Source organism: Silurus meridionalis, chromosome 8 (genome assembly GCF_014805685.1).
Source record: "Silurus meridionalis isolate SWU-2019-XX chromosome 8, ASM1480568v1, whole genome shotgun sequence".
In the NCBI taxonomy this organism is placed as follows: domain Eukaryota; kingdom Metazoa; phylum Chordata; class Actinopteri; order Siluriformes; family Siluridae; genus Silurus; species Silurus meridionalis.
In genome coordinates this window covers 21,234,193-21,248,280 of record NC_060891.1, presented here as the reverse complement: position 1 = coordinate 21,248,280, position 14,088 = coordinate 21,234,193, and the positions used below count along the sequence as shown (strand labels likewise).

Genomic DNA, 14,088 nt, shown 5'->3' with positions numbered 1-14,088 from the left:
CTGGGCTTGCTTGAGCTGTGTTTTATCCACAGTTCTCCAGAAGTTTCAGTTTGTATACATTTTTTAGTTCATTAAGAATGACTTTCCTATAATTGTTCTAAACCTATATTTGTTCTTGATGACTGATTTATGTTTTGTGTTTTGTCCTTGACAAGGAAGGTGACAATAAGGGAAGATCCTGAGCAGAACATTCATCTTAAGAATCTGTCATTGCAGCCATCAGCCAATGAAGAAGAGGCTCTAAATCTGCTTTTCCTGGGTGACACCAATCGCATGATTGCAGAGGTGAGGATTGGCAAGAATTAACTGGATAAGCACAGGAGCATCTTGGATAAGGTTGAAATGTAGTAACTATGTATTTACTACTGCTGTAACTTGTAGCTAAATGTCAGGCACCAACATGCAAAATTCTCCAGCAAGGTGGCCTTAGATAAGTGCTCAGTGGTCCTGCTATGATTATACATAATTCACTTAGTCATTCGCTCCTTCACTCAGTCATTTACACTCACTTGCTTATTCAATTAGTTTTTTCTCATTTTCTTTATTCATTTACTCACTCATTCACTCACTTACTCACCCACTCACTAGCTCATTTCTTCCTCCCTCATCCTCTCACTCCCTCTTTCACTCACTTATTCAATCTCCATTTCTCTCTTTTTCTCTTAGTAATATTCAGTCACATTCACTTACTTTCTTCTCACTCTCTCCACCTGTGATACCTCGAATCACTTACTCTGTACTCACTTGTTAATTCAGTCCATCACTCCCTCCCTCCACTGACTTTATGAGAGTTTATTACGCTTGATAACTAAATGCTCACCATCAGAAACATTTCTCATGTTATACATACAGAGATAAATATCTATAATCTTTCTTACATTAATGCGATTGTTGTATTATCACTGTTTATATCCCATTAAAGCAGTGCCAGAAGCTAAACAACCGATTTTTACTTTAGAGTGGAAGGTTATACTTCTGCTATTCAGTAATAAAATACACAGTATTCAGGATTTGTGAGTTGTGGATACAGAGGGATTTCTTTCTATGCAGGCATTTGGCTTTGGCAGAGCATCTCAGATCGAAGCTTAAATGAAACTTTTATGATGAGGGAATATGTTTAATGCTAAAACTCCCAGGATCTTTTGGAGGGGTCAGACTTGCATTCCTCACTCTCGTAAATATATTCTATATCAGTTCACTCACTAGTTGCTGAATAATATGCTTCTTCCCATCCGCAACCAACCTCATCAAGAATACCAAGGATATGTATTTAAAATAAGACAAAAGCTATTTTTAAACATGTATAAAACGTGTTTTACAGCAGCATACAGCATGTATTTGTTTGTTACTTGTAAACATGAATAAAACCTCCACAGCACTATACATACACTTCATCTTACTATAATTATTACAGATATTTATATCTTTTTGTATCAGTGTGAAAATGCATTTTAATTTTCATCCTCAAGTCATTTTTTTTATGCACCCTATATTATTGTTTAAAAAATTGCACTGCCTCACATACATTATTATTTGCACTGCCTCCCTTTACATACTCTGCACAAACTGTACAGTTAATATATTTATATATTCTTAATTTTTAATTTAAAAATATTTTTTTCATATAGTTTTTCATATTTGTATAGCATTAGCACACCATGACAAATTCCTTGTGATTGCAACCCATGAGTCTGTTTGTGATTAATACTGCAGTTTTGATTCATTACTTTATAACAGCACTTTTGACAGTATTTCTAGCTGTACAATTGTTTTAAACAGTATGTATATACACCGATCAGGAATAACTGCCTAAAAATTGTGTTGGTCCCTCTTTTGCTACTAAAACTGTCCTACCCTGTCGAGCATTAACAGCATTAACTTCAGCAGTTTGAGCTAGTGTGCCTTGGCTGCCCTTGACCTGTCGCTGGTTCATCAATGTTCCTTCCTTTGACTGCTTTTGATGGATTCTGACCACTGCAGACTGGAAACATCCCACACGTTTTGGAGATGCTCTGACCCAGTCATCTTGCCATCACAATTTGGCCCTTGTCAAACTTCCTCAAATCCTTCTGCTTGACAATTTTTTCTGCTTCTAACATTAACTTTGAGGACAAAATGTTCACTTGCTGGCTGATATATCCCACTCAATAACAGGTGCCATGATGACGAGAAAATTAGTGTTATTCACTTCACCTGTCATAATGCTATAAGATAATTTTATGCCTGATCGGTGTATATAGAAACACTTATAAGTGACCAGATTTCATGTAACGTAATAAGCTGCAGTTTTTTTGTCTTTATACATTTTAAGACAAAATAAAGACTGATAAAGTGATGACAGAAAGAAACTCTATAAATAGATAGAAAATATCTTTGTTTTGTTCATGAATAAATAAACAGTGTTTTTCTGGCAAGCTATAATGTGGCTTAAAGAGTTACAAAACGATGGGTTACTTAACGTAATCCCGGGTTCTTTGATAACAGAGTGAGGTGTTTCACTATGGGAATCGCTTTGGGCGTGACCAACTACGGAAGCTCTTATGACACCACGTCTGTCTTGACAGACAGGTCGACCTGAGATCAGGCTCCGCCCCACCTTTATCCCTCAGGTCGACCCCTTCTAACATCATTGCAGCGAGATTTCTTCCTGTCCCCGTGCAAGGAGGGAAGTGCTGGTGAAACACCTCACTCTGTTATCAAAGAACCCGGGATTACGTTAAGTAACCCATCGTTCTTTTTCTAACTTTGCTCGGCGTTTCACTATGGGAGATATAGACGGCTCCCGGATTGCACAAGCCAATCACATGGGCTCAGAACGTCTGGCACTCAGCACTGCATGTGCCAAGGATGACTCAGACACATCTAGTCTATAAAACCGCACAAAGGTGTGTGGCGTAGCCCAGCCAGCCGCCGCACAAATTTCCTGAACAGAAACTCCCTTAAGTAGGGCCCATGATGTCGCCATCCCTCTAGTAGAGTGGGCCCTCAGACCCGCAGGTGCCTGAGAACCACAGCATTCATACGCTATAGATATAGTCTCCACAATCCAGCGGGACAAGTCGAGACAACAGCTTCCCTTTGTGAGGGGTAGCCCAAGACACAAACAGCTGGTCAGATTTCCTGAAACCCGCTGTTCTCTTGACATATGTATGGAGGGCCCGCACTGGGCACAAGGAACTTAATCCCTCCTCCTCCTGAGTTGGGTGGAAAGCCGAAAGTTCCGTAACGGGACATCTATAAGAAGAATCCACCACTTTAGGTACAAACGCCGGGTAAGGGCGAAAGGAAACTTTCGTGAGCCCAGGGGCAAACTGTAAACAGGACGGACTGACAGACAGGGCTTGCAGCTCGCTCACACGCATAGCAGTCACTAGAGCCACAAGCAGTGCCGTCTTAAGAGAAAGAAATTTCAGCCCTACGCCATCCACCGGCTCGAAGGGGTGATGAAAAAGGGCTTCCAAAACCAAAGACAGGTCCCTCTGAGGCACTAACCGCCAAAACACCGGCCTCTTACGGCGTGCACCTTTCATAAACCGGCTAATCAAAGGGTGCCGACCCGCAGGTTCGTTATTAAACCCGACATGACACGCAGAAATAGCCGCCAGATACCCCTTCAAAGTAGAAAAAGCTTTCCCTTTATCCAGCAAATCCTGGAGAAAGCACAAAATGTCTCCCACAGAACACTGGAAAGAGACAATGTGACCACGGCCACACCACTCCTCAAAAACTTGCCATTTATTGTCATAAAGCGTGCGAGTAGACGAGGCCCTAGCACTCTGGATAGTGTGTATAACCGATTGGGGTAAACCTGCCACACTCAAGTTCCACCTCTCACGGGCCAGGCCCAGAGAGCAATCCTGTCCGGGTATGGATGATAAATCTCCCCGCCCGCCTGGGACAGAAGGTCCCTCCGTGGAGGGAGTGGCCACGGTTGATCTGACAGTAGCTGAACTATTTCTGTGATCCAGTGTCTGGACGCCCAACGTGGACCTATCAGAATCAGTGACAAGCTGAGTTCTCTGACCCTGGCCAGGGTGGGGGAAATCAAGCTCAGTGGAGGAAAAGCGTAGAGAAGAACGTTTGGCCACGGGTGGGCTAACGCATCCACACCCAACGGTGCATCTCTGTCCCTTAGAGAAAAGAACAGAGGACACTGAGCGTTTTCTCGCGAGGCGTAGAGATCTACGGCAGCCCGGCCGTATCTCTGCCATATCTGCTCCACCACCCGGGTGTGCAGTTTCCATTCCCCGTACAGGGGGTTTCCCCTGGACAGCAGATCCGCACCCTTGTTCCATATGCCTGGAACATGAGTCGCTCTGATGGACAAAAGCCTCGTGTCGCACTACATTATCAGTTTCCTCGCTAACTGATGCAGCTGGAGGGAGCACACACCTCCCTGCCGGTTGATGTACGCGACCACTGTGGAATTGTCTGTTTTCGCCAACACATGTCGGCCCTTTATGAAAGGCAGAAAATGTTTCAGCGCTAGAAATACTGCCAACAACTCCAAGTAGTTTATATGTCTCGGGATTAGCTGTGGAGGCCAAACGCCGTTCACAGCTCTGCCCATAAGGGTCGCACCCCAGCCCGCCAAATACGCGTCCGTCGTCATAGTAACCCTCGACGACACCGCCCCCAAGGGAATCCCCGACCGAAGAGTCACGGGGCATCCCCATTGGCGGAGGGATAAGACGCACACGTGTTATTTTGACCGGCCGATTGAGATGACGTCGGGGACATAAGCGCAACCGCGCGACCCATCTCTGAAAATCTCTCATCATGAGAAGTCCCAGACGCACCACAGAAATCACTGAGGCCATTAAACCCAGCATTCGTAGGCACACTCGGAACGGGACCATAGTCCCCGCCCGAAAACGGGAGCGACACTGTATGAGAGATGCGATTCTCCTCTCTGTCAGCGTGACTCGATAGGAAAGGGAATCTATTCCTGAGTCCTAGATAGTACTCCTGGTACTTTGTGATCCCGAAGATTGGACGAAGAGATGTGCTTCCTCTCTTCAGGATCACAAAGTACCAGGAGTAAAAACCCTGAGGCTTTCTGCCTCCAGAACAACTCTGATTGCCCTTTTGCTCAAAAGAGAGTCGATCTCGTCGTTAGGATGCGAGCCGACTCTCCTTTGGCCACCGAGACAACACACCGTGGAATCTGGGTGGTTTCATTGCGAATTGAAGCCTGTATCCCCGTGAAATCGTGCTTAACACCCACGGATGAACAGCGCATGCGCGCCAATTGACGAGGCGCGCAGAAAGGGAACCCCGCGTACACAACTCTGGTCACGCATTGATGACGTCACAACCATCTGCCAGCGGAGCCCAGCGCGCCCTCCAGTGGTAAAACTAGGGGGGTGCACGCTGAATTCTTGGGATTTTCGCACACTATCGCCCTCGGCTGATCGCCTGGATGCGAAAGTGACACATTTATTGTGTTTTTTATTTTTGAACACATCGCCCTCAGCCCGTGGCTTGGATGCGATGATGTATTCTTGATTGCGCAATCGTCTGAACTGACGTGCGAGTGAACAAATGTCTGGAGTGCTTGGTGACACTGAACATTTTCCCTAGAGAGGAAGCCCTTACGGAACTTAGAACTGGGCTGTGTTCTCTACTCCTTTTCTTCGCCAGCGGAGAAAGGAGGATAGGAGAACATTCGCGTGTCAGGTTGCACGCTTCTTCTTCCGCTCCTTGGGGTGGGGCGGACGGTTTTTAGCTGCCATGGCCGCAAATGAATGCTTTCCCCACGGCCCCGAGCCGTCCGATCTCGGACGTTGACCAGCTTGCTGTCCGCCGAGAGCCGATCTTGTGCTCCTCGCGCTCATCGGCCTCCCTTTTGCAGCCGCGGCTGCGGCAAAACCCCGTCGTGCTGGCTGAGGGGGCGTGTTCTGAGACAGCTTATGAGGCAAACAGAGGTTGAATGCTTCGTCCTCCTGTTTCCTGAGAGTGCTGGTTTCTCTCATCTTCTCTAGAGCTGGACCGAACAGACCTTTAGCGGGGTCGTAGGCAGCATCCATGACTTCCGCTTTCTGTGTGTCACCCAAGCCTGACAGGTAAAGCCACAACACTCTCTCTCACCTGACACAGCCAAGCCCATCACACGGCCGCAGCCCTGAACTGCGCCTCGTGAAGAGCGGAGAATTAGGTCGTTCACCACACAGATCTCGTCCCAAAGTACCGGGTTAGGTACTCCCGTGTCGAGCTGTCGTCCCATTTCCTCTAAAATCTCCGCCTGGTACGCGGACAGCAAAGTCACCGCGTTTAGCGAGCACACTGACTGTGCTGCGTATTTATACATCCTCTGATGGATGGACGCCGTCAATCTCTCGATTTTCCCAGGCAGCGCAATTTGAGAGGAGGCAGATATAGAACGCCGATTCGGATGGAGGTGATAAGCCACCGAAGGCTCCACAGCTGGGGGTCCGGCCAACCCCAGCTCCTCCATCCCTTGAATCTCCAGCTTGGAGCACCCTTTTGCGGGAAGCTTGCTCTTGAAGGGGCTAGACCAGTAACGAGACATCTCCTTCATGCAAGCTGGCACGGCGGGCGGGAGCTTTCTAGCAGCGGGTTGAGCAGGCGCCCGCGCTCTGGGGTCTCGACTGTTGGGCCGGGAAGGGACCACTGTCGTCCTCATCCTCGTCCTCCATATCCAAGTCGAGGAGGTCTGAGTTCGCATCTGTGTCCTTGTCGCACGGTCGTTCCTCATCCTCCGCGAGGAGGTTATCAAACAGAGGCGGCATGACCGGCGATTCGGCCTCCATCAGGTCCGCCCAGCTCGTGGTAGCTCGCGGCTGATGTTCGACGGCCGTAGACCTCGCGGCGGCGCCGGACAGACACGGGTCCTTTTGGTTAGCCACCGCTACTCTCAGTTGTCTCTCCAAATGTTTCACCGGCATCGACGCGCAGTGAGCGCATGCTTGCGGGTCCGCGAGCGTCGTTTGAGCGTGCTTCGGGCCCATGCACGTGATGCACATCGGGTGAGGGTCCCTGCCCGAGATGGTTGCTCCACATGATGATGGACACGGGCGGGATGCCACCTAACCCTAACCCTAACCCTAACCCTAACCCAGGTCCGCCCAGCTCGTGGTAGCTCGCGGCTGATGTTCGACGGCCGTAGACCTCGCGGCGGTGCCGGACAGACACGGGTCCTTTTGGTTAGCCACCGCTACTCTCAGTTGTCTCTCCAAATGTTTCACCGGCATCGACGCGCAGTGAGCGCATGCTTGCGGGTCCGCGAGCGTCGTTTGAGCGTGCTTCGGGCCCATGCACGTGATGCACATCGGGTGAGGGTCCCTGCCCGAGATGGTTGCTCCACATGATGATGGACACGGGCGGGATGCCACCTTCCTGATCTTCGACTCATTCCCTTTGGTGGGGGGATGATCGTCGACATGGCTGCCGATGTCCCTACCGTGTAGTCCCTACCGTGTAACTTAATACCCAGCAGGTTGGAATAGGAATAGCTCGCCTCGACGCGGACGCTATTCCGTGACGTCGCTCAGCACGATTCCGTACGACTGACCTCGCGTTTGGTGGCGGAATCCAATGACGGCCCGCACGATGAACAGTTACGCGAAACCAGCCGAGAACTGGAAGTGCTGAGAGTGCTTAGTGTAGTCCCTCATGGGAAGAAAGCGCGAATGATGTTAAAAGGGGTCGACCTGAGGGATAAAGGTGGGGCGGAGCCTGATCTCAGGTCGACCTGTCTGTCAAGTCAGACGTGGTGTCATAAGAGCTTCCGTAGTTGGTCACGCCCAAAGCGATTCCCATAGTGAAACACCGAGCGAAGTTAGAAAAAGAACACTTCAGGGTGTGTTATTGAATAAATTTATAGCAATGGCTCTCTGCTTCACATAACATTATCCTGTTGTTGATTATTTTCTTATAACTGTGTTTTATTCCTCACTTAAGAAGTGTTTGAGAGGAAGTTTTTGGCACGTTTCCTTCAGGATTATTTGATTTGATTATAACAAAGCTCAACAGCTGTGGTCTCCTCTGAATATAGCATCCAGTGTTAGGAACATAAATATTGACCCCATAGTGCAATGATTTCAGTAAAAGGATGTGATGAAAGTTGGCTGATTTTGATCTGCTGGGGTTTTTTTTGTTGTGAAGTTTGTACTTGCTTCAGTGCCTTAAGAAAACCAAAAGAGCTTTGAAACTGAAGTTTCTTTGTTGCAAAATTCCTTCAGGTATTTTTGTTTCCAGAATCGTTTCACTATAAGGACCTGTGGTGCTCCCTCATCCACCCCCTTTCACTCTGATGAGGAAGTGATGAGCTCCTGGGTCTCACGGCTTAGCCACCCACTTCTTACCAGGTCAAGAAACCACCCCCCGCTCAGGATGTGAATGCAGGCTTTTCTCTTCTTCTCCCACCTAGCTGGAAACATCCAGTTTCAGGTCTAGCTCCACATGAAGTCCCCTCTGTTACCCCTGATCTTTTGTCCAGTTTCAGCTGATTTCTGTGGCTCACTGGAGTTCATGCTGAATCAGACACTCCTCTTGGTGTGTGGCCTGATGGGCTGACCAGAGTCAGGGTTTTTTTTTTGTGTAAACAAGAACTGTGGTGAAAACCTCAGAAATTATTATTTTGAAAAATAAAGAATAATAAAACCATTGCGCAAATAAATATTCATGTCACCTCAGATTGATGTCTGCTGTTTTCCCCATGATTTGGTCAGTTTTTTTCAGATGTTTGTGGTGTAAAAAGCCGCAAAGCTGTAGGTCTGTGCAGTGCAAAAAGTAGATGTGGACTACATGATTGTGTTGTAGGATAGAAGCTACTGTAAATAGCCTTTTTTTGGTAAAATTATATCATAGATAAGTAAGAGATTTTTAGTGCTAAAAGCAGTTACAAGGTTAGCACTGAATACATTTGAGTGTAAATAAACTGTATGAATTTGAAATGGGGGAAAAGGAGCATTTAGTTTTTTTAACCAAATGAATTTGAGTCAGATTCCAAAATGCTGCATAAAATGCAAATATATTATAAAATACTTTAAATTGACAAAAGATTGTGGACACCAAATTCATGTGTTTTTTTTAAAACACCCTATTCCACATTTTTTTACCATTTGCTAAAAACATCCACTCCAATAGCAATATGTTCTACTAGCTTTTTGTGAGAGTGGAGATTTGTGCTAAGTCAACTACAAGGACATTAGCAAAGTCAAGATATTCCGCTCAAATCTATGTACACTATATCTTTTAATAGCTGGCTTTGTGCACAGGGACATGCTGGAAGAGGTTTGCATCTCCTAGTTGAAGTGAAGGGAACATTTTATGCTACTGCATCCCATGGCATCTAATGCAATGTTGTGCCTCCAGGTTTGTGGTAACAGTTTGTACAAGAACCACATATGGCTGGAAAAGGCAGGTGTCCCAATACCTTTATCTGTATAGTGTTATGCAAGGCAATGTTTATGGTGTTTTGGAACCTACTTGTGAAAAAAGGCAAATTGTGGCAAACAGCCAAAAAAAGATCTAAAAGAGATCTGATTTAATGTCCAGTGTGCAAATTCCTTGTTATTATCTTTGTTTGCATTGTGTTATCATTTCCTGTTCGGTTTAACTTTTATGTTTCCCAGTTCCTCGTATCTTGTATATCGTGACACCCTAAACTTAGCACTTTCTGCCTTACTGTGTTTATTGCAAGTCTTGAGTTCACATGAAAGAAATAATTAGCCTTGATTTGCTTATATCTTTTACTAACATGGTAATTTTTGATTAGCTGGCTTGGTAGATTATATAAAAACTGAGAGGAAACTGAAAAGGCAAAATTGAGACAAATGCAAAACCATGGCTGAAGTGTCCGGCTCACATCACCAGCTCAAAATATGACGCAAAATGAACAAGGCACTGAATCAGCGGCGATGAGTGCTGAAAGTCTTGTGAGCATGTCAGTAAGCATGCACTGCATCAGCAGAGTCCTGTGTGTCCTCACAATGTAAATACAGCAGGCTTTTATCTGATTTAGCTGCGGGGGTTTCCCTTTGCTTTATTGGGTCATTCGAGGCTACACACAGTCTCTCATCTTTTTACTTTTGAAGAAAAGATCCTGTTGAGTTGGCGCATGACCAGGCTGCCGTCCCTGTGGTTTGGCCTGATCTGACCTGGTTATTTTTGGCTCTAGTAAAAGAGCCTCATTCAGATTACTATAGTTTACTAGTCATTAGTCACACATGTTGCCTATTGATTCTAATCTGGGAAGCATGTAAGGAAACACACACTTGGTCCTGTTTTTTCTTTTCCTTTTTCTTTTTTTTTTTTTTTTTTTTTTTTTCATCTGAATCACCTCATTAAATTTGCTTGTCTCTTGCACTCATTCACTCTTCACTCACGCGGTCATCCGATAAGACAATATCTTAGCTTCCTTTTCTCCAATCTCCACATTGTGGAACTGAAAATACAATCTAGTCCAACTTTTCTGTTTCTATTTAGCTGGATTCTGACTTTAGGTAGCCTGTCAGCTTGGCTTTCACTGCCCTACTTGATAAATTGACTGCGAGGCAGGACAAAAGATGGAAAATTAAAGTAATTAAATGCACTAAATATGCAGCAATCACTTCCAGCAATGCAGCTGTTAAACCCAGAACAAGGTCCACATGTTAGGAAGGACAAGGTCCAAGGCTGCAATACAACCTGTATGGGATGCACACATGCTTTTAGACCCTTAATCATACATATTTTTTCGGGGTGAAACAAAAAGAAAAACTCTTACAAAAGAGAACTCTTTACAGACAGTATCCTGAGTTCAGGATTAAAACAGTAGCTCTGACACAGCAATGCTACACAATGCACAATCATGTGACGCTTAGTGTTTAAAAGATCTTATTATGTGTTGCTGTTCAATTGAAAGTACATTTGATTATCATTTAAATATATTTAATAAACATTACTAGTACAACTTAAAGCAATATAACAGGTTGTTAAAGTGTACCTACATGTGGTAACACTGACATAAACCGATTTGTTGCTACACCTAGAAAAGTGGTGCCGTTTCGAACAAATTGAGTATAAAATGTGTTAAAATGCATACTGACAAATCACAAACCTTGTGGGAGGAGTTTTTTGATCAAATGAGAGAAAACTGGAGCTTTTTGGCAAGGCACATCATCTGTATGTTTACAGACACAGAAAAGAAGCATGATACCTGAAACATTGAGGAGGCTTGATTATGTTTTAAAGATGCTTTGCTACATCTGGCATGGGGAGTCTTGAATTTGTGCAGGGCACAAGGAAATCACAAGACTACCAAGCCATTGTAGAGCGAAACGTACTGTCCAGTGTGAAAATCTCAATTTCAGTATTCACTCATGGGTCCTCCAAAACTATAATGACCCAGGCAGATAAAAGCACTTAAGAATGGTTAAAAACAAAACAGAAGACTATACAGAAGTTGCCTTTTATGAATCCTGAATTGAATTCTGTCTACATCAATGGAAAGAGTTGAAACATGCAGTCTTTAGAAGGCTGGGACAGCTGGAGCAGTTTGCACATGAAGAATAGACCACACAACCTGTTGACAGGTGCAGAAATCCTATTGAGTGCTACAGAAATCTCTTGTCTGCAGTGATTACCTTTAAAGGTTGGCCCCATCATTTTTGTCCAGTATAAAATATATTGTTGAATCAAAAATCAAAAGCTGTATATGAAAAGTGTTTTAAACTTCTCTTCTTTGAGCAAACTAGTATATTAATGGTAGATTGTATACAGTAGTATACTGTATGTTACAAGGCAGGACGTGGATGCAAGTAAGTGCTGATGAATTTGATCGCAATATGCAAAAACAAACAAAAAAATCACTTACATAAAACATAAACAAAAACTAAAGCTAAACATGAGAATTATGACAGCAACCACGGAAAAGGACACATGTAAGAGAAAGAGTGCAGAAAAAGGTGACCAATATATACAAGTGCTAATTATCAGGTACATGAATCAGGTGCAAGAACAAACCTGTGACCTGAAGTGAAGTGAAATCTGTGTGTCTTACTATGATCCTGAAAATACACTTGATATTTATTGCACTTTGTTTTTTATATGTGTACTAATACGTACTTTGGATTGTAAGATGTATTATGTTTATTATTTATCTTACATTTTCTTATACTCGCTCTGATTTGTGATCATCTTTCAGCTTGTTAGCTTTGATTCTTAACCTAATACAAAAGCCCTACAGAACAACTAAAAAACTGCTGGCTGCATCTACTGCACTTCAGATCCAAAATGTTGTTTGCATTTCATGTACATGTGTTCATGTGAATGTATATTTATTTCACTCCACTATATTTCAGAAAACATTTCTGTTCCTTACTACTTTGAAGTGATCAAATTATAATAACATGTTAAGAGACCACAAGTGTAACCCCACGGTTGTCCTGTGAGAGTTGCTGTGGAGCAAAATGCATTCCAAAGCACATACTTATATTTTTGCTAGCAGGATTTTTGTATTTTTACTCAAATACAGGAATCGTGTACACTGCTCTTCCTCCAGAGGTGGGAAGTAATGAAGTACAAATACTTCGTTACTGTACTTAAGTACATTTTTTTGGTATCAGTACTTTATTTCACTATTTATTTTTCTGACTTTTTACTTTCACTTATTACAATTTTTACACAAATATCTGTACGTTCTACTTTTCTACATTTACTTTTTCTACATTTTCAAACCAGCCTCGTTTCTTTAGTTTTAATCTATTTGGTGACATGATCAATATTTCTTCAATATTTCTTCACCATTTTCAGCCCATCAACCTATTTCTTGTCATCAAGTGACTTTTTTAACCTACCACTGGTGTATCATTTTCTGGCTCTCACACACCACAAACGTAGGCCAGTTTTCAAAGCTAAAAACAAGCAGGGCAGAGAGCAACAAGAAGTATGGGGCTAACATGGATGAGACAGAGTGAGTCAGCGAGTAAACATGACTGAGAACAGAGACCTTCCTGATCACCTGATCATCATCATCTTTTTTTCTGCTTGTGATATTTATGGCGGATGTTCAGCCTGGATACATTCATTAGGCAACAGAATTTAAAATTATTTTATATTAATATATTAATATGATGTGAGATCAAGTTACCATCGTGACACTAAAACAGGTAGTAATAATGACTACTTTTGACTTAAGTACATGTCAGAGCACAAACTTCATTACTTTAACTTGAGAGAAAAAGTGTAGTCAGTACTTCAACTTCTTTTAAAACATAATTATCTGTACTTCTACTTGAGTGAAGAATCTGTGTACGTTTGACATCTCTGTCTTCTTATTTTCACTGTCTGTGTTTTTGGCCCGTGGTTTCTCAGACCCCAATGAATCAGGCGTCTACACGCTCTCACTGCATCTTCACGATTCACCTGTGCAGCCGTGAGCCCGGATCAGCCACGCTACGTCGCTCCAAGCTGCACCTGGTAGACCTGGCTGGCTCTGAGAGGGTGGGAAAGACCGGTGTGGGGGGCCAGATTCTCACCGAAGCCAAATACATCAACTTGTCTCTGCACTACCTTGAGCAGGTTAGAGGACTGTTTTTTGTGATTAATGTCATTTATAAATTTAGCTAAATTTAGCATCAAAGAATAAACTTTTTCTGATTTCTATACAGTACATTTAGAAGAAATTTAGAAATCATTATTTTCTTGAATAATACTCATATGACTGTTGTCCAGAGATAACAAATAAAATTACATGAAAAACAACATGAAAAAAAGCATGAATAAAGGGAGCAGTAGATTCGTTTCTGTTCGAAGATCCTATAGACTTCAGATCCATGGTTTCTCAGACTGACACACACTGTAGCAATGAGTATGTGAAATGAAGAGGGATATGTTGTACTGTGCTTTAATATGCTTTGAGTTCATTTTCTGTTGTTGTTTTGCACGTTTGTGATTCTTAATTTGTTTGATTTTCAATTGCTGTTGCGTCACTAATTTGCTAAAACATTTTATAATCACAACCAACCAGTGTATCTTATGATTTATTGCTATATGATCCTTTCTATATATTTATTTATATTGCTATATGGTCCTTTAGCCTACAAAAGGTAAATAGGGTATCTTTTTTAAAGAAAGTGTACT

At 43.4% G+C, this 14,088-nt stretch overlaps 1 protein-coding gene across 3 annotated transcripts in view; it reads left to right on the top strand.

The window, feature by feature from the left end:
- kif6 (kinesin family member 6) overlaps positions 1-14,088 on the top strand; it is a 99,966-nt gene that overhangs the window by 18,630 nt on the left and 67,248 nt on the right. For all 3 annotated transcript variants that reach the window (XR_006926732.1, XR_006926733.1, XM_046856304.1), the window contains exons 6-7: positions 156-285; positions 13,321-13,527. Coding sequence is in view for 1 of the 3 variants with exons in the window: in XM_046856304.1 (XP_046712260.1) it covers positions 156-285; positions 13,321-13,527 (337 nt within the window). In the remaining 2 variants the exon portion in view is untranslated. The remainder of the gene's footprint in view (positions 1-155; positions 286-13,320; positions 13,528-14,088) is intronic.